The sequence below is a fragment of the Taeniopygia guttata genome, chromosome 5 (genome assembly GCF_048771995.1).
Source record: "Taeniopygia guttata chromosome 5, bTaeGut7.mat, whole genome shotgun sequence".
Classification (NCBI taxonomy): domain Eukaryota; kingdom Metazoa; phylum Chordata; class Aves; order Passeriformes; family Estrildidae; genus Taeniopygia; species Taeniopygia guttata.
In genome coordinates, this window is record NC_133030.1 from 55,233,548 (window position 1) to 55,258,601 (window position 25,054).

The 25,054-nt window shown below is 35.8% G+C and overlaps 1 protein-coding gene across 8 annotated transcripts in view; it reads right to left on the reverse strand.

The window, feature by feature from the left end:
- Window positions 1-25,054, reverse strand: part of PPP1R13B (protein phosphatase 1 regulatory subunit 13B) — an 81,999-nt gene that overhangs the window by 34,817 nt on the left and 22,128 nt on the right. For 7 of the 8 annotated variants that reach the window (XM_072930462.1, XM_030275071.4, XM_012574243.5 and 4 more), the window contains exons 2-4: window positions 9,051-9,198; window positions 2,727-2,846; window positions 1,210-1,277 (exon numbers count right to left, since the gene is read on the reverse strand). In XM_072930462.1, the coding sequence (XP_072786563.1) occupies window positions 1,210-1,277; window positions 2,727-2,846; window positions 9,051-9,198 (336 nt within the window). Of the gene's footprint in view, window positions 1-1,209; window positions 1,278-2,726; window positions 2,847-9,050; window positions 9,199-20,675; window positions 20,929-25,054 lie in introns of those variants that run through there. The other variant, XM_072930459.1, reaches the window with a different exon arrangement.

The window sequence follows — 25,054 nt, forward strand, 5'->3', positions numbered from 1 at the left end:
TACATTGTCAATATGACAATGGCAGCAGGATAAACGGATCCATGCAGCAGAGGGTATCAGCCAGTGTTCTCTACAGAAAAGGAATGTAGAAAGCAATACATGATTAACTGTTTTGAATAGGGAAAAAAATTCCTTGCACTAGGTCTACATGCCATACACCAAACAAGCTGCAAAGAGCTGCAAACTGAACAATTCTGTTGCTACACGGGAGAGCGTGTGATCTTTAAATGTTAATTATCAGCCAATATACAAGCACAGAACTGTTGAGTCTGCACAATTGTTTTTAAGATTGTCAAATTGCAAAAACTGATTTATTTGCTTTTAAACTTTAAGTATTATTTCACTCTGAGAATGAACCATATGCACATTTGTAAAGTGACAGTGCTTTATTGAGACAATATAGCTATGAAGTGGTGAGCTCAAGTTCACCACTATGAAGGGGTGAAATTTTAAAATGTTTAAACATAGCTAACTATAGCTGGAGTGTCTTAGTAAAGGCAGCAGAATGGTCCTGAACAAACAAGAACAGACTATGCTTTGCAGAATCTTCATTAGTACTGAAGATGAAACAAGAGAGAAGAAAGTAAGGAGAGTTTCAGCTCAGGAGTAGAAGGCTTTTAAGCCATGCTAATTTTGAAAGAGATATACTATGGTTTATGTAGAAAAGAAAATATTCAAGCCAGGAATAACAGGTTGCCTATGGTATGTAATTTGTATTTTAAATTAGAAACCTAGTAATATATTAGTTAAAAAACCCCTTTGTGTAGAAATGAATCAAGTGCATAAAAACAGCATAAAATGATGGCTCTGAGGGGTATGCAAGCTCTTCTACCAGCATCTGAAAAATCCCAAATCATAGATACATCCTCATATTTCAGCATATAACAGTATGTCATGAATCAATACCAGTAAGATGAATCAAGGAAAAGATATGTGGACAGGCAATATAAGTGTGAAAGAATAAAGTAACTTGTTTTTACTTCACACAGAATGAATACAACAGATTAGAAGGTGAATTAATAAGACTCTGGGGCTTCTCACATCACGTAATTTCTTTCTAGACAGAAAATCAGAGTGATGAAAAAGACACATTGTGCCATTCACTTTCTAACAAAATCAAAACAAAACCAAGATGAATATATTTTTCCCCAGTTCCCATCACACCTCAAAAAGTAATAATTTCTAAAACACAAAATATTTATTACTTACCCCATTCTCTGTTCGTTTCTCCACAGGTATATTTATACCATTTCTTTGATTTTGGGCTGGACGTCCACCTAAAAGTAAAGCATCGCTCTTAGTGCAAAGTTCAGTTTTCAACACAAATGCATTTTACCTTCAAGTCTGTTGTCATATGTTATGAGAATTCTGTTCAAGAATTTGTATCAAACTTTTACCTGTCAATTTTTATTCTGTTAGTTTCAACATTTTCTTAGTAAAGTTACTTTTTGTAAGCAGTGAATCAGCAGAAATAAAGCCTTTACTCAACAGAATTCCTCAGTTAAAAGTACAAACATGCAGCTCTATTTTCCTGACTTCTCTTTAGGCAGAATGTCAGGAAGGGCAATGTACTCAAGGTTTGTATTTTGTGTTCATAAGAAGCAGTAGCTTCAACTGAATACATTATAAATTAATATAGTAGAGGAAGCTTTTATAATATCTAAGTAATAAACAACTTTAATCTAGAAATCCATCCATAGCTCAATGATGAACTCAAAAGCCTTGCAAGCATGGTTCAGGAGCAATGCTTTCCTTGTACATTTAAATTCTTTGGCTTTAAGTCTATCTTAAAATTCTTAACATTATATTTGTATTGCCCAAAGGATAACAGACTATTTTACAAAGTACGTAATTAATACAAAGTTCCCTCACACATTTTTGGGTCTGCTATTTCTGCATTCAAAACAAGCAGGCAACACTTAAAAATAAGAGAAGCCTCATCTGAAAGCAACAAGGACTCAGCAAAGACTTGAAATCCTGTTGTTAAAAGTAGTCAGATTAGTTGAATGAGTCAGTAATCTGTGCATGCAAACACACCTCACTGAGACACCTTTCCTGTCATTCAGTCTGACAGACATCAAGTCTATAATTCACAGCCTCAAAACTCTTCTCATAGATTAGGCACAGTCTGCACAGTAAGTTAGCTAAAACACTTCTATTTTTTTATTCCAGTCTTTTAAGAAACCCCACTTCACTGGGCACTGTTTCATATAAACACTTCTCCTATAGAACCAAGCAGACCAGCAATTTTTCAAGATGCAAATTTTCACGACTATTAAATATACCTACATCAAGTACTAAGAAAGCAAAGACATGGAAACCTCTGCCAGTGACGTCTGTAAAAGAGATCTGAGATTTTAAAGGAGGAAAAGGAGTTTACCAAGTCTTTGTGCAACTGAAAGAAGAAAAAAGAACCATTCTACCCTCTCAAAATGTAGGGACTTTAAGTAAGAAAAAACTACATCAAGTCTCTAATATCCACCAACTTTTTTGGATCCAAATTAAGCAGAATACAAACAGATCTTACTATTATTCAACAGACTGGTAAAAATTATTCTAAAGAAGAGAACTGGTGCACAAGAACTAGAATAAAGGTGCCCCTGATCAAGGGTCAAAATGGCTTTGGTATAACCACTGACGTTCACTGAATGAACTGAAAACCAAAACACTTCAGAAATCTTTTAAAATCTGTGTCAGTCACAACAGTACAGGATAAATGTACTTACTCTGTTCATTGCTTTCAGCTGGTGACTCTTCATGACGAAGAAAAAATTTCACCTCTTCCCTGCGGGGCCCCCACTTCTGTAGGTGGTCATACATCATGTGGTCAAAGGGTATGGGGCGCTCTAGAAGTACAAGACCAAAAAAACCTCATCACAACTCTTTAAAATCAAGCAGGGCTACACAGAACTCTTATTAATATTCAGAATGTCCTTTTTGGTAGCAGTTCAATCTATCTGATGTATTTTGTCTTACACAAATTCAAGAAACAGGCACGAACTGGATGTATGGTATTAAAAGCTGGTCTGTTACTGTAACACAGCTCACTGCTCCACAGTGAGCAGAACCAGTTTGCAAATCCATACCAGTTCTTAGGAGCCCTAATTTAGGAAATAGCAGCTTTGCTCCCCAACACCACCAAACGGACAATTTGTTCTACTTCAAAATGATTCATTCAATTTGAACCTCTGGATTTCCACACAGACAAAAAGCCTTAACATTATATTGATATTTCATCTCCTAAGAAGTTGAGCAGGTACTCCCACTCTAATACACTTTGCCAGACACGAACCTCCAGTATAACTCCTTGAACAGATAAAGGCTTACATAAAGTCTTAGTCTTAGCCTTGAGCAGATAAGGACTAAGTTCTTTGCAACAGTAAGTCTCTTTGCTTTCCCCCAAGAAAACATTTGCATACAGTAATTATTTCTTCTAAACTGATCATATATTCTTAGTAAGAGACTAAACACAATACATTTAGTATTTCAAAATGAAAATATGTTTAAGAAGACAAGTTTTTCACTGCTTCCACAATTATGCTTCCATTTCTTACCAGGTATTTTTGTTCAGATAATAAAATCTCCATTTTAAGATCTAATACTAGACTAGCTAAGGTACCAAAATACATCTTCTTACAAGAATAAAATTTTATTATATTATATACTATACTTTGTTGTTAAAAGCAAAATACTTTTGGCCTCCAAAACCCAAACCACACTATCTCCTACTGGGAAAAGTACCACTAAGTTTGTTATCCATTTCATACTTCACTCACTGGACATGAGAAGACAAAATTACTCATATAAGAGAAATCTTGGGAAAGGCTTGGGCAAAAAATTCGCAAATATACCTTTATGTAACGAAATTTACCTAAATTTATATACATTATGAACTACATAGATGTACATGTCTTGATGCTCTTAGGATACTTAATTGTTAAAAACCAATACATTTTAATAAATTGTTTTACAATGCATTTAACACAATAAACTTTTGTCAAAATATGTCAAGTAGGTATGTGATTAGCCAGAGTTAGATGTAGCTGCTTTCAGTGGAAAGAGTCATTCAAACCACAAGCTAATCATATTCATCAGGTGACTGGTTACTTATCATCCTTAAAAAAAATACCCTGCACCCCCCAAAAACCCAGCTCCCCCAAACCAAACCAACAACTACATTTACAAAGTAGATTATTTGCTTCACTTCTTCCTGTTCCTCACTCAAGTGATATCATAGAAACATTGTCAATAATGTTTAAGCACACAAGAATAAGGTCAGTAGCTTATTACTACTCAGCTCTTGAAAAGGAATTTTAAAAGCACGATTTTCAGGTTTTTCAACTTCTAAAGTAAAGTAAGGTTTCAAGTGCTTTGAAGCATATCCACTAAAATTGCAGCATGAGTCTTCTAAAGATCACTGAATGTAAAAATATTTAAGTGGTTTAGTTCAGAGACTTTAGAACACAAGATACGAATCTTTAGGAATTTCTCCCAAACAGAAAAATTGCTAGGCAAACCCAGCTGTAACAGGGATGGAGTAATTATGGAATGGTGAGGAATAGTGCAGCTTCACTCCTGGTTGAGCTGGTCTCCCAATAAAAGTAAGGCCTGATCCCAGGAGCTAGTCAAAGTAAGAGGTGTCATTTACATAATGCACCTTCAATAATTAAGACTAATATTTTCAGACAATGACAATGGAAAGAAATGGCAAAGACGTTTTCTACTGGTTTAGCAGTTCTTTCACAAAACCAGTTTGGGATGTTATCCTAAAGTAGACAGAAAACAGGTTAAAGTAGTAACTTTAGTAGTAACAATATCACTGAAATAATGAAAAAAAAGGTGGAGCAGTACTAACCATTCTGTGCAACCTGGGTATATGAAACAAATTCAGGAAACAAAGAGGAAGAAGAAATGGACATTAACACTTAAGACACGGTTAGAACTGAAATCCCCATTCCTTCCTACAGTTTAAATCCTTTATATCTATAAGAAGTGCTAGAACAAAGCATGATTTTATATTTCTAATATAATAGTACAAGAGGTATTTTCTGAAAATCACTGCTCTTTAAGAACCAAAACCAAATCAAAACAAAAAGAAACACAACAGTTAAATCTTTCCTGGCTGTTATAGCTTCAGAAATATCTGTCAGTATCTGGTTTCTCAAAGCTATTTCAAACTTTAATTAAAAAAAAAAAATTAAATAGAAGAGAGCATTCTGAGAGTGTGAAGAAAAAGTTAAATAGAACATGGATGCAGAGTAATAATAAAAAGCCTGGATTCCTATACTTTAGCAACACATCAAAAATTATCTAGAGAACATTTATTTTCATGAGTAACAAAGCAGAAAACCATGATAAATGCATACATCAATATTAACTGAAAAAACTGCCTTAGATTTTAAGTTGGATCAAGATTCTAAAATATCTTTGAGAAATGAGCTATACTCATTTCCTTTTAAGTAAAAGTTTTAGAGGATGGGCTAGTTTTAAGTATTCCAAAACAAAACACCCTTTAAATCTGAAACACAGATACTGCACCAATGTTTCAGAAAAGAGATGCAAAATTCTTCTGCCGGAGCTACAAATCCACTACTTAAAAGTAAGTTTCAGTCTTCAAAATCTATTTTCATCCTGATTTCAAGGATCCTGCTATGTGAAATAAACACATTTATGCCTCCTCTACATGAAAGCCAGAATAAAATAAAATGGATTTTCTCCATAGGGGAGTTGCTGTTATATCTTGAATGAGTTTTTCCCTGTTCAGGTTTGCTTACACTCAGAGTAAGAAACTATTTCTTTTACACTCTCTTGCCTCCTATGTTACCATCACACTGAGGAATATCTGTTATGACCATTTGCTGAAGGGCATTCCAGGTGTAAATGAACTGAAAAATTCAGTACTGGGTGGATTTAAAGGTTGTAATCAATTATTTTGAAACATACTGCAAGCTCCTGGCATCACACCTGTCTTCGACACTCCTTACTGACTGCTATTTGCAATAACAGGGGAATGAGGAAGAACATTCTGGTTTTGTCTCCTGCTACAGCATGAGAAATCCTTGCAAAAAGAGTAGGCTTCAAACTGACAAAGCCTGATATATCAGGTGCAAATTGACTTTTTCAACTACCTTTTTAATCTTAAGAAACTGGAAAGAAGAAGGAACAGAGAATGAAAACCAAAATCAAATGTGAATAAATTAAATGCTTAGGCTATGCAGCTCTGAGAAGAATCATTTTCTTGACTCTAATGCAATCAATATCTAAACTATTTTACAACTCTTGGGAAGCCCTCAGTCATTTCTCTGTCACACAAAAGCAAAGAAATGAAAGCTACAATAATAAATAAACCAATATGTTTTCCAACAGCTAAGCTATTGTAATCTTCCTCTGCACTGTAGAAATCTTACATAATTTTTGAATTTAGTAACATTTTTCTGGAAGAAAATTGGTCTCTTATCCTCTAAAAATAAAATCAAGTGTTTATCATCTACTTGTACATACACATTCAAAACAGGAAGACTATTAAAAGAGACAGTATTTTGTTAGAGCAATACAGTTTAGAAAGGCTTTTGGGCATGCAAACTGTTATTTGTACCTGATGATAAGATTACAGTCCACAAGCCCCAGTGCTTTGAATTTGAATAGACATGCATTATTCAGCTGGGCAACCTAAAAGAAGCTGTGGCTACCTGTAGAGTGGAGGAGTTAAGCACATTCACGAGAGGCCAGGCAGACTCTCTCTTATGAAGGGAGGTGTAATTTGTCATTTGTGCCACAGGGAGAGACTGCCAGGAAAACAGACCACTCACAGTGTGACTAAATCTAACGTGTTTTTTCAGCCCATGATTTGCAGTATTAACTTTTGTTTTGAATTTTACTTTCACAAATGTCCTCTGAAAGAACACTTGCAGATCTCTTGAGGATAAGGGTGAGGGATCAGAGACAGTGTAATAAAAAGAGATAAAATATGCTTTTCCACTGGCACAACATGCAACAGTTTTACTGCAAATTGCCTCGCACTTCCCACTCAGAACCATAGTTTAAAGTTTGTTGTTGTAACTGTTCAGACTCTTGTTTTCTACATCAGATCTCCACGCTAGGCAAAATTATTTTTAAAAATCTCAATGGAAAAAGTTCAATTTAGGTCTCAGAAGAAGCAGAAAGAAAAATTATCATATATATGCCCAGGTCATTCCACTGAGAAATCTATGTACCCTAGACTTTGGGTCAAGAAGCTGAGGTCACATCCTACATTTAAGAACAATAAAACAAACATTTGTGCTGAAAGTCCCATCAGAGAGCCTTAAAACCAATGTGCAGGATATAATTTTTGCTGATACAACACGTCAAAGACCCAGAAACATAAGCAAGTGATGTATTTTTTCTTTCATTCTCTCCAGTATTTTCTATGCTACAACTTCAGTGGACTAGATCTATAGAGTTATCACCTTGCAAATTTAGTAAGTAAAGCTTCCTTTGTGAAAGCACCTTCATGTGAGTTTTACCAGAAGCTCAGAGCTAACAACAGGTAGAAGCTCTGGGCAGGCCTCTGCACCTTCACCTAAGTGTCTGTATGTAGATCTCCACTTCAGAAAACTGGGTGAGATTAACAGAAATTTAACAGAATTAACAGAAAACAACCACCTAAAAGCAGACAGCTCCTTATTCTATTCACTGACTTTAATGGGATAAGAAAGATAATTCTCAGGGCAGATACACAGAATTTAGTCTTTATCTCTCCATTGCAACTTCATGGATAAACTCTATTTCCCACTTTATAGAAGCTTGTAGCTTTCAATATCTAACACTTTGAGAAATAAAGTATTACACTCACAGATAAAATGCTATCTCAATCTTAAGAGTTATCATAGAAAACCTGTGCTTCTAAGGTCCAAGGTTTGCAAGGTTTAAGTGCTCCAGGAAGATGCTGCGGATCACTTTTCCAGTTTCCAGTCACCTTTTAAAGCTAGTCGACAACATTCTTTCCTACATATTTTAAGAACTGCACCTTCAAAGTATTGTGAAAGCAAAAGAATAAATAATATCACATATGACACTTTCACTGACAAGGGGTTGGAAAATATTAGGAATATCTTAGTGCATTTGGAGTCTGCAGATCCATTTTAGAAATCTGTGATGCACTTGGTATCAGAGACTCCATAACCTAAATTTCCAATTTGAAGATGTTTGAACCATTATTCAAGTTCTGTCCTTAAAGACAAGCTTTCTAACTAAGTGTGTACTGAATTTGTATTCCTAGAATTGCAGGCATACAATTCTTAACCTTTCCCTGGTTCACTCTGTTATCCCACCCACCAACTCTACTTCCATCCATCCACTGATAAACAATAACCTGGAGGTTTGTACAACATGCAACTACAAGAATCCATTTAAAAACACAATCTACTGTGCATGGATTTTGACACATTCCTGAAAAGAACTGCCTGCCTCATGATTCTGTGAAATAACAATTGCAACACAAATAGGATATGGACACTACTACCTGCTCCAAGAGAGGCTGGCAAATCTTTGAGAAGCAACGCTCACTAATAGATGAGAGAGACTATGTCCCATTCTGCCATAACACTGTCTGCAGAGCATCTGCTATTCATGATACAGAAGGAAAAAAAAAAATCTATGCCCTTTCTTAAATTTCAGGTAGTGTTCACATGCTAGCAGTCAGGAAATAGGACTGGAAAGAATGCAGGTGGTGATCTGCACCCACTGACTGCAAAAACATCATCACGAGATTCCCTGCTGCCATTTAAATACCCTCCATCCTATTAGAAAAACAAACACAGAACACCAACAGGCCTTACACATGCATTTAATCAAATGCTTCATGCTGAGGAAGAAAACAGAAGAGAGTCAAGAATTACATTAATCTCTACAGTTATTTGAGTCGCCATCTTTTGTGTCAAAGTCTACTAGATGAAAAAAAAAAAAAAGAGTACAATACGTAATTGAAATAATTAGTATTGAGAAGTCACTCTTTTTTTTTGTAATTGATGCATATATTTAAATCCATTTCCAGTGAACATTTTACTTACCATTTCCACGCCATACTTCAGCCAGATGACAGCTTCCTTCTCCAGGCTCTTTGCAGAACTCCACTACATCACGACAGGTTGTTTCTGGTGTAATTGGAACTTCTGTCAGAATCTGTTCATTGTTGCTCAGAAACACAGTTAATATCATCTGAAAGACATAAGTAGAAAAGTAGCAGAATATTTAAAAAAAAAAAAGAGAGACAAACATAAGATTATGGGTAAATTTTTTTCCCCCTCTGTAAATGGAAATGTATGCCTAGGATTGGTTACAGCATTCCAAAGTTGTTCTGAATTCCCTGTACCTTTGACAAAGTTTTCGTCCTTTTTGGGTTTTTTTGACAGTACATTGAATTGAGATTTTTTTTTTTAATAAAAGCTTGAGTTGAAATGTTTTAGTTCTGTCTGAAAATAAGGCTGGGAAGAAAGTAACAAGTTTCAGCCATGTTAGATACTTGAAATCATAGCATTTAAATGCTGAAAATAAATTCACACTTTAGCAAAGTAACCAGAAGCTTTAGGATGTACTCAAAGACAAGTATTCCTAAAATGCACTAAATAATCTGAAAGACACCTTAGCCTAAGCTCCTGCTTTACATTAAATTAATAATTTTATACATTCTCTCTGTACCTTAACTGCCATCTGAAGTGACAACACTGTTCTGTAAACGGTGGATGGAAAATAGAGAAGAACATAATGTTTTAGAAGGCAAAAATACCATAACAGTAAGTGTCCCTAAAGAACATGATAAAGTTACTAACTTTACCTACAATGAAAGCTCTGCCAGATCTTTCCCATAAATAAAATGTGGCGTCACATATTGAGCCTAATAACAGCTCTTCATTAAATGAGCACTCTCCAGGTAAATAAAAGTTGTGCTCCAATTTGCATAGGCAACTCCTAAAAACATTCATAATACTTTTATCTGTGGGACACATTCATCAGCCAGACTGGAGACTGACATTAATAACAGCTAGATACTGAGTAAGAGCAGTCTGTCTACTTTAGAAATAGACACAGGACAAATTCCAAGAAAGCCCAGGCTACAAGCTCCCAGTCTCGTCAGTCCTCCAGGCTATTTCAGTCCAGGCTTCTACTCTCCCCCAGCCTGCCAAGTCTGCATGCTGTGTCCTGAAGTTTTCAAGTACCTACACTTCAACACAAGAAGCAGTCAACCAGAACTGAAAATACACCAGAATTCACCCCCGAGTTTTTCTAACAGCAGCATAAAGGAAGCCATGGTAAAAGCTGTAATATAAGCTAGAGGAAGCTACAGGATGCAGCCAACAGATAATAATGAAAGTGCCTTAGCCACCCACTGTAAACAGCTCAAAATACTATTGTTCCCCCAACAGAAGATTCAGACAGTCTCAATATTCAGTGACTGTGGTTATATAACAAGTGACTGATGTTGAATCTACTAGTGGAATTTGACCTCGTATTTAAGAAGAAAGAGTCACATACATGAACATAAACCAAAAGGCTTAGAAAAAACCTTAAGAGGTCATCTAATGCAGTCTCTTGGCCTCAGGCAGGATAAACTACACCTGCATTATTCTGCAGAGATGCTTGTCTAACCTGTTCTGAAAAGCCTTTCATGATGGAAATTCCACCACTTCCCTAAGCCATCCGCCCCAGAAATCCAGGGATTCCTGTTGCAAGAGGAAGTTTCTTAAAGTCTAGTTAAAGTTTTCCTTACCACCATATAAACCCCCAAGTTCTTCTAGCCACAGGGGAAATAGAAAACACATTTTTTCCTCTTTTTCCCTCCTTAGTTAAATTTAAAGAATGTGCAGTATGTAAGTAAATTAAGTAACTTAAATTAAACACCAGTTTAACAAAGCTACTAGTGGCAGTGTACCAGTTTCCCCATAGCACTCAATAGTAGTTTCAGAACAAAACCCAAACTTTTGAAACTTTTTGAGAATACCACGAGACCATGGCCTTACTGCCTTAAATGTGTAGAAGATCTGTTTTCTTGGTATGAAAGGATATACAGAATGTCTTAACATCTTGTGACTTTACACGGTTTCCAGGTTTTGATATCCTTATTGCTGTAAAAGCAACACTAGCCCAGAAAACTTGTTTTATGTCTTAAAGATTATATATCTGCAGACAAACTGAAAGAGGAAGAAAGCCTTGTAGATGTGAGTTATCCTATTTATCTTAGTCACTTCTCCATAAATTCCAATCTCAAGCACTACATAAACTCACAGTCCCCGTGGCAATACGAGGACAAAGTTTGCTGTACCTGACTGCCCCAGCTCAGAGGGCAGCAGTATTGTCCTCTGCAAAGCTGGGTGGCACAGTTTCAGCCCAGGGAAAGGTATCTCACTAATGAGGAAGCAAGGTGCTGCAGCCAACAATTGGCGTAACACTCTTCAGGGAAACTTGGCTACGTAAGGATTTGTTTATAACAGGTTGAGTAATACTAAAGGAACTGAAACAGTGTGCTGCAAAACAAATATCCCCAAACATACACAGCAAGACTCAGAATATTGAACATTATTACCATGTTAATTATATATATATTGCAATATTAATTACAATTTCAAGTCAATGTCATACCTGACCCTGTTTCTAGTGGGAATGGGTAAGAATCAGAGGTACTACATAGTGATAAAATACAAATAAGCATTGATGGAGCCTGGAAATTTACTACTGAGGAACAAAAGTGAAGCATACACATGAAATACCCAAGTATACCCACTGAAGTAAACCACTTACACAAAAACAAAACAAAACATTCTTCACCAAACATTAGGACACAAAAGAAATTATAAAGTCTTATTTCTCATTTTAAATTATTTCTAAATGGGAGCAGCTGAACAAAACCTATCTTGTAAAATTGTGACCATAACCATTGTGGCATTTCTTTGATCATCTCTCAATTCACAGTTTTTAATATGTGAACACAATGTCCCACAACAGGATCAACCCAGCGCTCATGAGCAAATCACTTCAGGGATTCTAAATCATGTCTTTTTTCCACAAGCTCCAAACCTTACACTGCTTCCTTCTCAGCACACATACGGGTATTAACTGTTATTCCCCTCTATGGCTCCTGCTACCAAACCAATGGTTTGATTCCAATTTTCACAAATTCTCGTTTCTTTTCACTCAGGCTTTTTTTTTTTTTTAAACCGTCATGCAAACTCTAGTGTATCCCATTATATTTCAGGTGTTTTTCCCATCAAATAAGCTACAGCAAACCTCCCAAACTGGCTTCCAAACTACTGTCATCTCACTTCCCAGCTGATAGATGACCTCTTCCTAGGACTTGGTATCAGTATTCTACCTGAATCTTCTAACAGATCCCTGTCTAATACTTGCACACATTCCTCTCAGCATGGTCTCTCTCCTTCATCCATTTCTTCTTCAAACCATACTTCATGTATTATTTAAAGGACACATTTCATCATCCCTGCAGTTTCTCTAGGAGACAGAAACCTACAAGAACATTTTCCTCACTTATTATTTCACCTCTTTCTACAGTTGAATAATGTCACCTACAAAAATTTCAGTAGGCATCACTCACACAGATGATACATTTATCTATCTAGACCTGATCTCCTGCTAAGGAAACTGAAATGCTGGCAATCTTCAATTGACTCTTATGAATGCCTAGCTGTCAATTCAAGTTCTACGAGGCTGTAACACAGTCCTTAGCCATGTTTCTCCAATGATTCCCTAGACTTCATTCATCATAACACACAGGTACCTAATCACCCTCAGCTGCAGTATAGACATCTTTGACACAAATCATTTTCTCAGTCTTCTGTCTCAGGTCTGTCTCTACTTTTCCTGTACCATATGTAAAACAGTGTTTTCTTCCATAAAGTGGTCTAGCTAATGCTGTCAGTTTACAAACTTGCAAAAAAATGTTTTCCAACTTTTCGCTGCTGTGCCTTTTTCACTCATGAAAAAATCACCCTTCATGCCTATAGCCTTTACGCAGCTGCCTTTCTGTGTCAGTTCTGATAAGCACAATTTATTTGTTTTCACTTTCAATCTTCTTTCTTATCACTTTTCCCTCTCTATCAAGACATTTATGTCAAATTGGCCCTTTACACCTGTTTCTTCAGTGTTGTCCACCATGCCTTACATGCACCTGCAAAGCAACCTCATTATTTTCCTTGGAAATCCTCCTTTGCTGCTCTGGCTAGAAAAACACATCAGACACAAGTCTAAGTCATTAATATGCTGAGCAGTGCTGCCAGTGAGGTGATAAATATTGTTTTGTCTCCTTAGACTTCAGAAACCATCCAGTTCATTGCTTTCTTATCCCTAACCAAGATTCCAAGAGCTGTGCCAGAGATACATTCAGCTTGTCTACCACGGCAGAGATCACACTAGTCACAACTAAATGCCTTACACACAACTATACAGAAACAAATCATCTTTCAAATGGGTCTGATGGCCTTTCTTCTAAATGAGCTTGCTCTGGCTGTCCTAGAATCCACCTTGACCTCACTACTTGTGTTTTGCTATTTAAGTTACACTCCCCTAGTACAGTGTGCAATTACTTATGACTGGAATAAAACTAGATTGCCACCCTAAAAGCAGCTGATGTAGCATGTTGATTCTTAGTTAAGGTGTGGTCTAGAAAATTCTAACTGCTGAACAAAGTCTTTGCCTCACCATTTTCCCACAATCTTACTGAAAAAACCCAACCTTTTCTTCATATTCAACTAGTGAATTAAAAAAGTATACAGTTAAGTAAATACTCTTTAATAACACTTTTTGTGGAGACAAGAACTACCTCTCTCTCAACTATTACCTCATGCTACCAAGACCCAAACCACTGCAGATTGCTAAGAAATAAACTGTACACCTCTACTTCCATCACGTGATGCCCAAGCTAATTTACTAAGTCAGGCAGCTGTCCATATAAGTCAGCATTTCCTGATATCCTGCTCACACCAAATTGAGGTATTTAAGCTACCAGAAAGGAACCAGACAATACTATTTCAGGACATGCCAAAACATTAGAATTAAAAACAAGTTTAAGATTATTTTCTTACAGCAATATTGGTGTATTCTACTACAAAAAAAGGGAAGTGAGGCCTGTGGCTGAAGATGGTGAACTATTCAGTTGGCCTTCTATTTTCTGTAAAACCATTTTTTAACTTAAATCCATGTTTCCAAACAAAACCAGAGTTCCTCGAAAAAACTCATCTGAAGATTGTTACTTTTCCTGCATGTAATTTTATGTCCATAATTTAAAAAAGAAAGACACGTATAGGAAAGTTTAGGAGCAAGACCACTCCAGCAAAACTCAAAGGTTAAGAAAAAACACCCCTACATCCCAAGAAAATGAAGATGATGAACTTTTCTTTGTGCTATCTATTACTCTTATGACTCAAATTTAGGAAGTCTACATGATGTTAAAGATAGAGCAGATAATAGATAATTTGACTGCAATTTAAAAACACACTGGATTTAATATGGCTAAAGTCACATACTACTGTTCAGTCATATTAGACTCTCCCTTTGCCTTTTTTTTAATCTTTAAACCAGCCTAGAACTTTCACTGTGTGAATGAACAAGAAAAAAACAAAAAACCCTTCTCTTCTCACAGATTACTGAACAGACATTTCAAATACAAAGCTGACACACAATGAACTTAAAGTACAAAACAATTTCTGATAGAAATGCCAACTTCAATCCTTCTGTTTCACAGGAAGTGGAAGGCATTATCTTCTCACCATGCATTTTCTCCTTACAAAGAATTCCTAAACATTCATTCATGATCTAGCAATGCTTTGCCATTTCAGAGCTTTTAGAGTGCCTGCAACTCCAAGTTCAGAACAATCAGTGAAGACAAGACTTGTTCAAAGTGAATCTCTCTAGAATAGTAGAGACCAGAATTTTGACAACTTGTCCCAGCATTTTAAGAACTTTTGTCCCCGATTTTGCTCAGGAGTCCCAGGAGTTTGCTACTACAATAGAGTTTTAAGTGGAAATTCTAAACCCATATCTTGCTGAAATGTCATAATCCCATCAATCAAATAAGAACTTTGAGTAAGACTAAGGATTTCAACTACTAGAAAAATTACAGAATGAGAGGCAAGCAAAATGTGAACACTTATAAAAATCATCCCTTTGGTGATGAGATATATTAATATGTACAACCTTCCATGTAGAATGGTCAGGAAAAAAAGTTACAAGTTATCAATTTTCTCATGCAAGTTTGCTTGTCTGGGATTCACACTATTATATAAAACTTCCATCAGCTACACTTGTAGAAATTGTAGTTGTACATTTCAAGCATTAAAGCAGAGTTTTAATTTTTGTTGCAATAGGAACACAGCCCTTTTTATGATTACAGACTTACTTAGGTAAAACTTTAAGCAATTACATTTTAAAAACCCACAGACTATAAAATTATAACCACAGAGCTGTTTGAATTAAAGCCACCTAAAGATCCTTTCTTGACTCAAGTCATGAGTATTTCTTTATACTACCGGGATTTCAGAATAAACAAATCCCAAATAACTCTCTGATGTTATTATGTGGAAACCCCAAAAAATAGTAGTAAAATCAAACAATTTAACTTCTCTGTATTAATAAGAAACATTTCAAATCCATCTAATCAACAAGTTATTCACCAGCATGCTTTTTCCAATAATTATTTATCTTCAGAATAAAGCTGATATTTTTAAAAATAAATCTGTTGAAGAATTTCTTGCAGTATGCTTATGAGCCTTAATTCAAATTAAAGCATCAGGACACACAGCAAATTTACTATCAATTACTGTGGTTTTCACCAGAAGATTTCTTTCCTCTAACATCTTGTATCCATTCCCCATATTTGGGGTGAGAAATTACTGCAATCAATTTCCATATTTCTAAACAGCTTTCCTCACATCCTACTCACATTCACGCTGTGTAAACTTAAAGTTCAGGACGAAATTTAAAGCCCAGTGATGCTTTTGACTGTATTAGTAAAATTCACAAAGACAATGCAACTAACAGACTTCAACTTACACAGAATAAAAAAATGAGCAAAATTTTCTGCCAAAATGTAGACTTGTGAAACCAATAGTTTCTTACTATACTTTCAAATTTGAAGCCAACTGCCTCCATATGGCCTGCAAAAGAATCCACAAAACTGGGAATGAATCTCAGACACAAAAATTTTAAAGTATTCAGCTATGGGCTACTAACAAACATTAAAACCTTATATTTTACTACTGGTAAACTCAAGCATTCATGAGGTTGCTCAAAAATATGAACAAGGTCATATTATTTATGGTCAACACTTTTGATTTTGATCAAATCTGAAAAGTTCATGTTGCCTAAATGTACTTCAATATACTTATCTCACAAAAGCTTTTTTTTTTTTTTTTTGCATCAGCTCATAAACTAGTTACATTAACCTGCTATTTTGCAATCACTAAAAAAAAATGGATCCATGTTGATATCCACCTTCACTATACTCTGCATTAGACAACCTGCCCACAGCCAGGAACTCATCAGACAATAGTTGTGCATAAAACTACTTCTTTTGCTGAAGCACAGGAATAATTTTAATTAAGTATTTAACTCCTCTTACAGAGGAGTTTAACTCCTTCTTTAGAAATGTAGAAGTATAGATTTAAAAGAAAATCTTATAAAAATGTAGGGAAATCTTGTTTAGGGCCTACATGTTGTGAAGGCTTTTACAACTGACAGAACCACAGATATTTCCTCTCAGGACTTCCAGGATTTTGCCTTTGCCCCCTTCACGAGCTGTCATATGCAATAGTAGGTGTTCAAAAACCTACACCTATCTGGTAGTTATTTGCTGAAGGGATTCTTAGGACACTTCCTTTTCTTTGACAGAAAAAGAGCTACAGCATCATTGTAGATCTAGAATCTGAAGCCTCTTTCTCCCGCAGTGGCAGGGAAATAAGCCAGCATTTTTGTAAAAGGAAGGAGACAGCAACTATCACCAGCAAGACAGATCCACAACCTGTTAAATGAAAGGTACACAGCAGTTAACTGAAAGACTTCCAGAGCTCTAGGAAAACCATACCTACTGAAAGCAATAGCCAACTAAGAGTTCACTTGTGTAAACAACAAACAACCTACAGACTACAGGCTGTGAGAAGCAAGATATCAACAGAGCTAAAAAAATAACTGACCTAATAAATGTTAAGTTTCTGGTATCTGCCTAGGACAGAAGAGTGACATCATTTAGGCATTATAATCCTGCATCAGATTTTAGACTACATTTTGCTATATTAGAAATCAGAGTCAATCCATAGAAGTGAACGACTGCCAGATCTCCAGACATTATCTTTAGGGAAGCTGTTTGTTATTTGTTAAAACACTGAAATGCCTTTTTTTAGATTCAGACAGTTCTGCTAAAATCAAGCAGAAGCAGAGATTTACATAAAATTTAAAAGGTGGGCAGTAAGCTTGTGGCTACAGCATGGGAAAGTGAGTACAACTTAAAAGGGATAACTGAAAAAAAAAAGAAGAGATTGCATTACATATAAAACTGCTATTTTAGAAGAATATCTGTCCAAGTGAAATATTTATCATCATCAGCTAAAGCAACACAGCCTGAAGTTAAAGAAATTTATAAAACGTGCCTCTTGTGATGTTTTCTAGTGGAAAATATAATTTGGCACTTGCTATAGAATGAGTTCAACATCCCTGCATCATATTATCTTTTGGCTTGATTCCTAAATTGCTACATCTGGAGGAACAGCAAGAGATCTTGTTGTTGCTCCTTGACGCAAATAATTCTACCAAAGGACTGTCAAGACACCAGTTACCACGTAAGAGACTTTGGAACACAGGGATAATTCTAGGTACACTAACAAGTTCTGGCTGATAACATTGCTCCATCAGGCAACACAGATTAAAAATGCACTTTTATTATCCCCAAAACAAGGCTCTGAAATTTTGCTTTCTTTCACTGTTTAAAAGACAATGGGCTCTATGCTATCTTTTCATGATATACACAATTATTAAAAGGTGGAAGCTGGAGACTCTGCTTGAAAGATTTTCTGCTCTGATCAGTTGATGCTTACAAATGTTCACGATAATTCAATACTTAAGTTCTCACCTTGAAAATTCACATTACATGATTTCTTATGGGATTATTGCAAATGGGTCTTAGCAACCAAGAGCAGAAGACTGATCAAGCAGCTCTGAAGTTCCAGCGATTTTTTTAATACTTGCTGTCTTCATTAAGGATACTCTTTCTTATAGTCTGGAATGTTTTTTTTCTGTGAATCTTCAAATGACAAACTTCATCTAGTACTACCTGCCTAATTTCAATGAGATTTATCTAAAGCATCTTGAAACAAACCAATAAAATTAGCTATCAAAATTTCATTCTGATTAATTAAAAAGTAAAAAAAAAAAATCTAATCTATTTAAGAAACTAGCAAATAACCCAGATATAACAAAGGATTTTGGAAGTTGATAAGGCCTATAAATATGAGAATTCCTTAAACAATGGATTCCTACTAAACTCTCAGAAAACTGCAGTGGTTGCTACATTTGCAAAATGCAAATGCACAAAATATTACTAATACACAGGAAAGGTCAGAAGTTTGGAGGACAGCAAGGCTCCAGATCAAAACAAGGCTGCACTGGTGCAGTGATCTTTCCAATTGTCCATAAACCCCACCGCTTTATTTAATAAAATATGAACATGATGCTCATAGTTCACTATTCTTCACATCTTCAGGTCAGGGTCCTCCAAACCAAACAGTTCAGAGTTATGTGGGGACCCCCCAGCACAAGGTCAGGTGTGGCCTCAGAGCACCTTGGGAAAAGGATGGAGGAACCACTGTGGCACTACAACTGCATCTCATTGTACAACATCCCACACATCACCTACTTCTAACGTTCAGAGATCTAAATCTTTCACATCTGACAGGGTAACCAGTATGCCACACCTCTAATGCATCACAAGCTTGCTAAAACAGTCTTAAAGTATAAGCTGCCCATTCCATTTCATCAAATGATGAGATATGAATAACATATTAAAAATACTCTTAAATATTTTATTCTCCAAATAATTAAGGAAGACATGGCTGAAGAACAACATAACTGTAGTGCTGTAAAATTCACAGTACACATGGGTGAACTGGTAATAAATTAAAACCAAACTAAATGAATTCAAGATGACTCAGTTTCAGAGATCCTTTTATTACATAATAATCTCAGCTGGAAAGTCAGGGGAAAAAAAAAATTGTGTTCACTAAAATGAAAGGTTTAAAAAAAGAAACCCACCCAAACCAAAGAACCGCACACAAACAAAAAACTCCCATTTGCAAACCCAAACCACACACACACAGAAAACCTCCTGAACCCCAAACTCCACACAAAAGGACACCCTCCACCAAGAATCAAGAACGAGATGATAGATAAGAAAGACAAAAAATTTAGTATTTTACTTTTACTAGGTGGAGATATGGAGCAAAGTCCCATTCAAGCTTTTTTGCATATTTGAATTGGCAACACTGCAATTTACTTGGAAAGAAAGCTCAGTCTGACAACAGGCAAAGGTGAAGAGCAGAGCTCAGTGTGAGGGTTTTAGTCAATTTTCCTGAAAGAAAACAAACTTCAAAATCCACATTTAACAGAAGTGTCCCATTGAATTTGTACCATAGAACCAAATGTTCCTAAATTATTAAAAATATTTTGGCCAAGGTTAAGGACAGGGAGGTGCTGATGTTTCTACAGTCTTGTGTTCAACCTTGTCAACAGCTACAGCAAAGTCATCCAAAATCCACTGAATTCCAGAAAAGCCTGACCTATCTACTGCATTGAAAATCATCCCATTGAAAAAGCATAGGATACAGACAAGCATTTGTATTTTTTCTTTCACAAACAGTTCAACAAAATATGAAAAAAACACCCCATCAAACAAAAAAATCTAAACCACAAACCAAACCAAAACCAATCAACATGGTATTTTTACTAAAGATTATACTTTTTGCCGAATAATAAAGGTGATTTGCAGCACCGATGATAATTTTATCATTTTGCAAACAAGGAACAATTTCTACAAAATCTATAGACACACAACCATATGTAGTGTTGTAAACAGAACCAGCACTATTCCTTCTCCTTTATTTTCAGTAGTGTGAATGCAGAAAGTACTACCATAGCTTTCTTTCACCAAGCAGGAAGTATTAACAAAATACTGATTGTTTGGTGCATTGCTTTTTGGGAAAACCAGCCATTCAGTCTTAGATGTAAAGATGTTATCGGCCTTGGTAAAAAAACAGTAAATGAAAAGTGAATACATCCTTGGGGATTCAACAGGCAAGCCAGCAGAATTTTCCTTCCATCAGACTGGAATAACTCTTTCCAAAACATTTCTTTAGTTTTAAGGTGGCAGATTTAAAAATTAAAGCTGTTGTTTTATACTCGGAAGTCCACTTTGGTTGAATCAAAAACTAGTAATAAAAAATCAAGCTAGGCAAGGTAAAACTAAAATTTTCAGGCATTTTATACACAGAAGAAACTCATGTAAGGCAAATATCCATGATGTTCAAGTAAAAATCACACACATACACACACTCTAATCCATTATAAATAGTCACTGGTTTTACAAAAAGAAATCCAAAACTGTTAAGATTACAGCAAATAAACAAAAACCAATGTAGTCCCACCTTCTTTTTTATAATTCGGTCCTTGTTCCACTGTTTAGATTTAAGTCCAGTGTTTTTCGGTAGCCAAGATTTCCCTTTTGATGCTTTTACAATATTCTGAAGAACCATCCTTAAAATATTCTTCATGTGGACAGTTTTAAATAGCAGTGAGTATAAAAATGTTGTGTAAAGCTAAAACCTAATAACAGTTTCTGTGCAACAACTACAGTGAAAAACTACTTAAATGGAGTAGTTTTGGTCTGTTGGCACATGAATTCAGGCAGTAATGACGAGCAGTGATAAGATGTTCTAAAGAAACAAGACAGGCCACAGTTGTGACAGGAACAAGATAGGCTAGATCAAGTTTCACCTAATTAGGCAAGGTTGCAGTACAGGAGTTCTGCTATCCTCTCATTGTGCAATAGTAGTTTTTGTTGTTATTATAATAATGACAAACAGTTAGTATTTATCTTAAATACGTTTATATGTAAGACGGTCTCAAAAGACACAGAAGTAATTTTCCTGTCGAAGGGGCAATGATAGGAGCAAAAGTCCTAAGAGCAAATTATCCTAACAATTGTCAAAAGACATTTCCATGACACGTTTTCTTAAATCAAAAGAATTTTTAAATGGAACAACCAGCTTAAAAACAACACCACCACATATTTATGCCTAAAAATACTATAGTTCAGGCACTACTCCATTCTTGGCAAAGTCTGTCTTCTTGCTGGACATAATTCAAGCAGCAGAGAATATAAATTGTAAACTATGTTTCTGACTGTCTCACTATGTTAAGGGACAGCAAATGTTTATCACCTTCCTGTCAGCACTGCACATGATTGGGCATGGGGCACAGGCAGTGCAACAGCACCAACAGGGCATTCAGCCCTTACTCCACAACTGCAGGAGCAAAGCAAAATTCCGCAGCCTGATCCATTCCCTTCCTAGAGCAAATGGAGAGAGGAGGGACCCAAGGGTAAAAACAAAACAAAACTAATGCAGACAAACTGACCCACACTATGAAATTTCAGCAGAACCAGACAACCCATCTGCCTCAGAGCTACCAGCCACATTTTGTGTAACACATTGCACATCAACTACAAGAACATAAAAGTATGGAGCTCTCAACTTTGCTTGTGAGTCACTGAATTTTTGCTTTACCCTTCCCTAGCCGCAGCAGCAGAGCAGACAAAGCTAATGAGATACTTCATTTTATGTGCTTTGACATTCAGAATCAGGACTGTCCTCCCATGAAGAATTTTGTCACTAACAAAAACATTGTGATCCCATGCAGTATTCTTCCTTCCTGCTCAGCAAACATGTACCACGATGAGAGATTTATTGAGCAGATCATTGGTAGAATAGTATCAGATGTTTAAAATGCTGCAACTTAAAAAAAAAAATAATTAACCTGTTAGCAACTAAGAACATTTTAAATAAATGAGAAACTCAAGGTTATTTCTTAAAAGGGAAGGGTTGTTTTGCTTTAGGAAGGATGGAAATAATCTAATCTGGTTGTTCTCCAAAACCAGATTGTGTCTTGATCTGCCAGAAAAACAATCTATCACATGAATAAATATTTGAGAAGAAAAGCTGGGCCTGTTTTAACACATACTGTGCCACTCTTTCAACCATGGCTATGGTCTGAATTCTTCTAAACTGACCACCAAATTTACAAAAGCCTTACTTAGTAAGGCAAGACAGACATGCAGACCAGCAGTATATGGGAGGGAAACACTAAATCCTGTCGTATCTATTGGATAACCGGGTTCTTTCAAAAGAAGAATTGAACTAAAATAAACATGTGTCACTGGATTTCCTTTTCATCCTGCCGTTCCCTCCTGAAATAACTGAAAACATCTGTGTGTAATTTGTTAAATCAGATAAATAATAAAACAAATACAAACACAGGGTAGCCCCTTATGTTCTATGAAAGTATCATCTCCACACTGAGTACCTGATCCAGTGCAGCCATTTGGCTGCTTTAGAACTGTTACTGTCAGACAGGCAAATACAAATCTCGGGTATATGTAGAGAGATAATAATACTAGTCTCTGGTTGCTTAATGTATCAGCCTCAAAATCCTAAATTAAAGAAAGAAGGGGATTTTCCTTACTAAAATTTCAGGAAGTTTTGAATGTTCTAAATGAAGGAGGTAAGATACATGCACTATTTCACTGACATAAGCTGTTTTCCTACATTAAATGCAAAAAAATCCCATGTAAGATCCAAGAAGTCTTGCCCTGTATGACAAAGCTCATATGTAGCAAATCTCTATACCTGCAGACTATGTAAATCACTCAGCAGAAAAGTAATTGCAGCCTGTGATCCCACTAAAGCACTTCAATATTAACAAACTTGTGATCTCTGAAAACTACATGGAATGACACAGGAAAAAAGGATATAAAGAAAATTCAAAAATCTAATTCTCTAAAATGTATACAACTTTGCATCAAACACCTACAAAGAATGGAAAACTACTGAATATAAAGCTATACATGAAAACTGATAGGTGTGAGCAGCTAAGAACACTTAGTGATATAATGAACAAGTAAGAAGAAAAGCAAGAGTTCACAAGGAATATAACACCATCCTGTATGCAGGGTAGGAATAACTTTAAATTAAGGCTTATTTGTTTTATTAACTTTTGTATCACTTTGTCAGCCTATTTTACTCTTTCACTATTGTCACTTCTCTCCTCTTGCTATATAAGCTATGCTGTAAATGCCAAATGTGCAAATGTACAATTTATTTAAACATGCTTAACTACAAATATGTATGATTGCACAGAGGCTCTCTAAGCTAAGCTTCTCCATGTTTGTGGAAAATTAACCTAAACAGACACCTTAATATTATATCCAGATGAAAATTAACTTCCTATAACTTCCATCCAAGACTTAAAAAACCCCATACACCTTGAGGTTTATATGTATTCTCTTTCTGTTTCTACAGTAGGATCAATCAAAAATCCATGGATCATACTGTGAAAAGTAAAACAAACATAAACAAACCCCCATAAACAATAATAACAAAATAAATATTTTCACAGATCATTATAAATTAATAACACTTAATGACACAAGTGCCTAGGTTTACCTATCACTTCCACTTCAGTAAACTGACAACCAAGTTTAGGCATTTCTTAAGCCTATTGCACGAGGTAAAAACATGATGTTCCATTACACTAACAACTGTACACTCAATCACCTATGAAGAGAATGAGTTTTGGGTTTTCCTTTTTCCCATATGAGGCTGGAGCGAATGGAAGGGATTTTACAATCTGATCTCCAAAAGATGTTAGAAACTCAGTGGCACCCTTAAGCCCACAGGAAACCAGACTGTTTATTCCAGTATGACTACAGATACCGATATATAAAGACATACAGGTATACATTAAAACATTCATATTTTTGCTTTCTTTCATATATTTCATACATGAAGGAAAACTGCACTACTTAACAAGAAGAATCACTGAAAGACTTTGGTCCCCACTTCAGGTGTGGGCAGGGGGAGGATGACAAATTCAGACACATCAGAACACTCATCCCTCAGCACTGCAAGAAAAGAGGCTGTTGAAACCTCAGTACTTGAAAAATTTCTAAATAATTGGAAAGATAATAAGGGAAAGCTGACCAAAAGCTTTTTCCTGCTCAGAAAAGATAAGGGCAGCTACATGCACACTCCAGATCAAGCTTCCTTATAATTTTGTGTCAAAGCTTCTCAGTTCTTCAGAACTGAGAGAGAGAACTGAGCAGTATTTGGTAGTTCATATGGCTGGGGGAAGGGAGCAGCAGCAAATGGGGGTAATCCAGTAATGCCTTGAAGACTCAAATCACAGATTTGTTAGGTTGAATGCTATAAAACACCCAGAAACACAAAAATACCATATTAGAAACATTGTACATCAAAACCTCTGATTTAGTGTGTGTTCTATGTCCCTTAAAGTGCTTTTTCAGGTTATAATTTTGAACCATAAAAACAAGAATTCCTCTGTCAAAATATTCTACAGGTTGGTACACATGAAATTGAATCCAATTTAAAAGTACTTTTTGTTTAGCTAAAAATTAGTAAAACTAAAATACGTGATATATAAATTAAATTATTCCAATGTAAGTACTGAATTCAATTTCAAAATCACACTGGCATAAGAAGAACAGTTTATAATTCAGAATTTAAACTGATTTAACCTCCTTCACAACTTTACCTCCTATCACTTTGACAAAAACAAATGCTATTGCTCTCCGCCATCTGCAGCTGGGGGAAAAAGGTAAACATGAAGTACTGCAGTCAGGAATTTGGCAGGAAGAGAGCACTGCAAACAAGAATTGAAATTTATTTGTTTGACTGTAAAGCTTGGATATATATAGCCCCTTCCTATATCCAACAAACTCTTGCTGAAG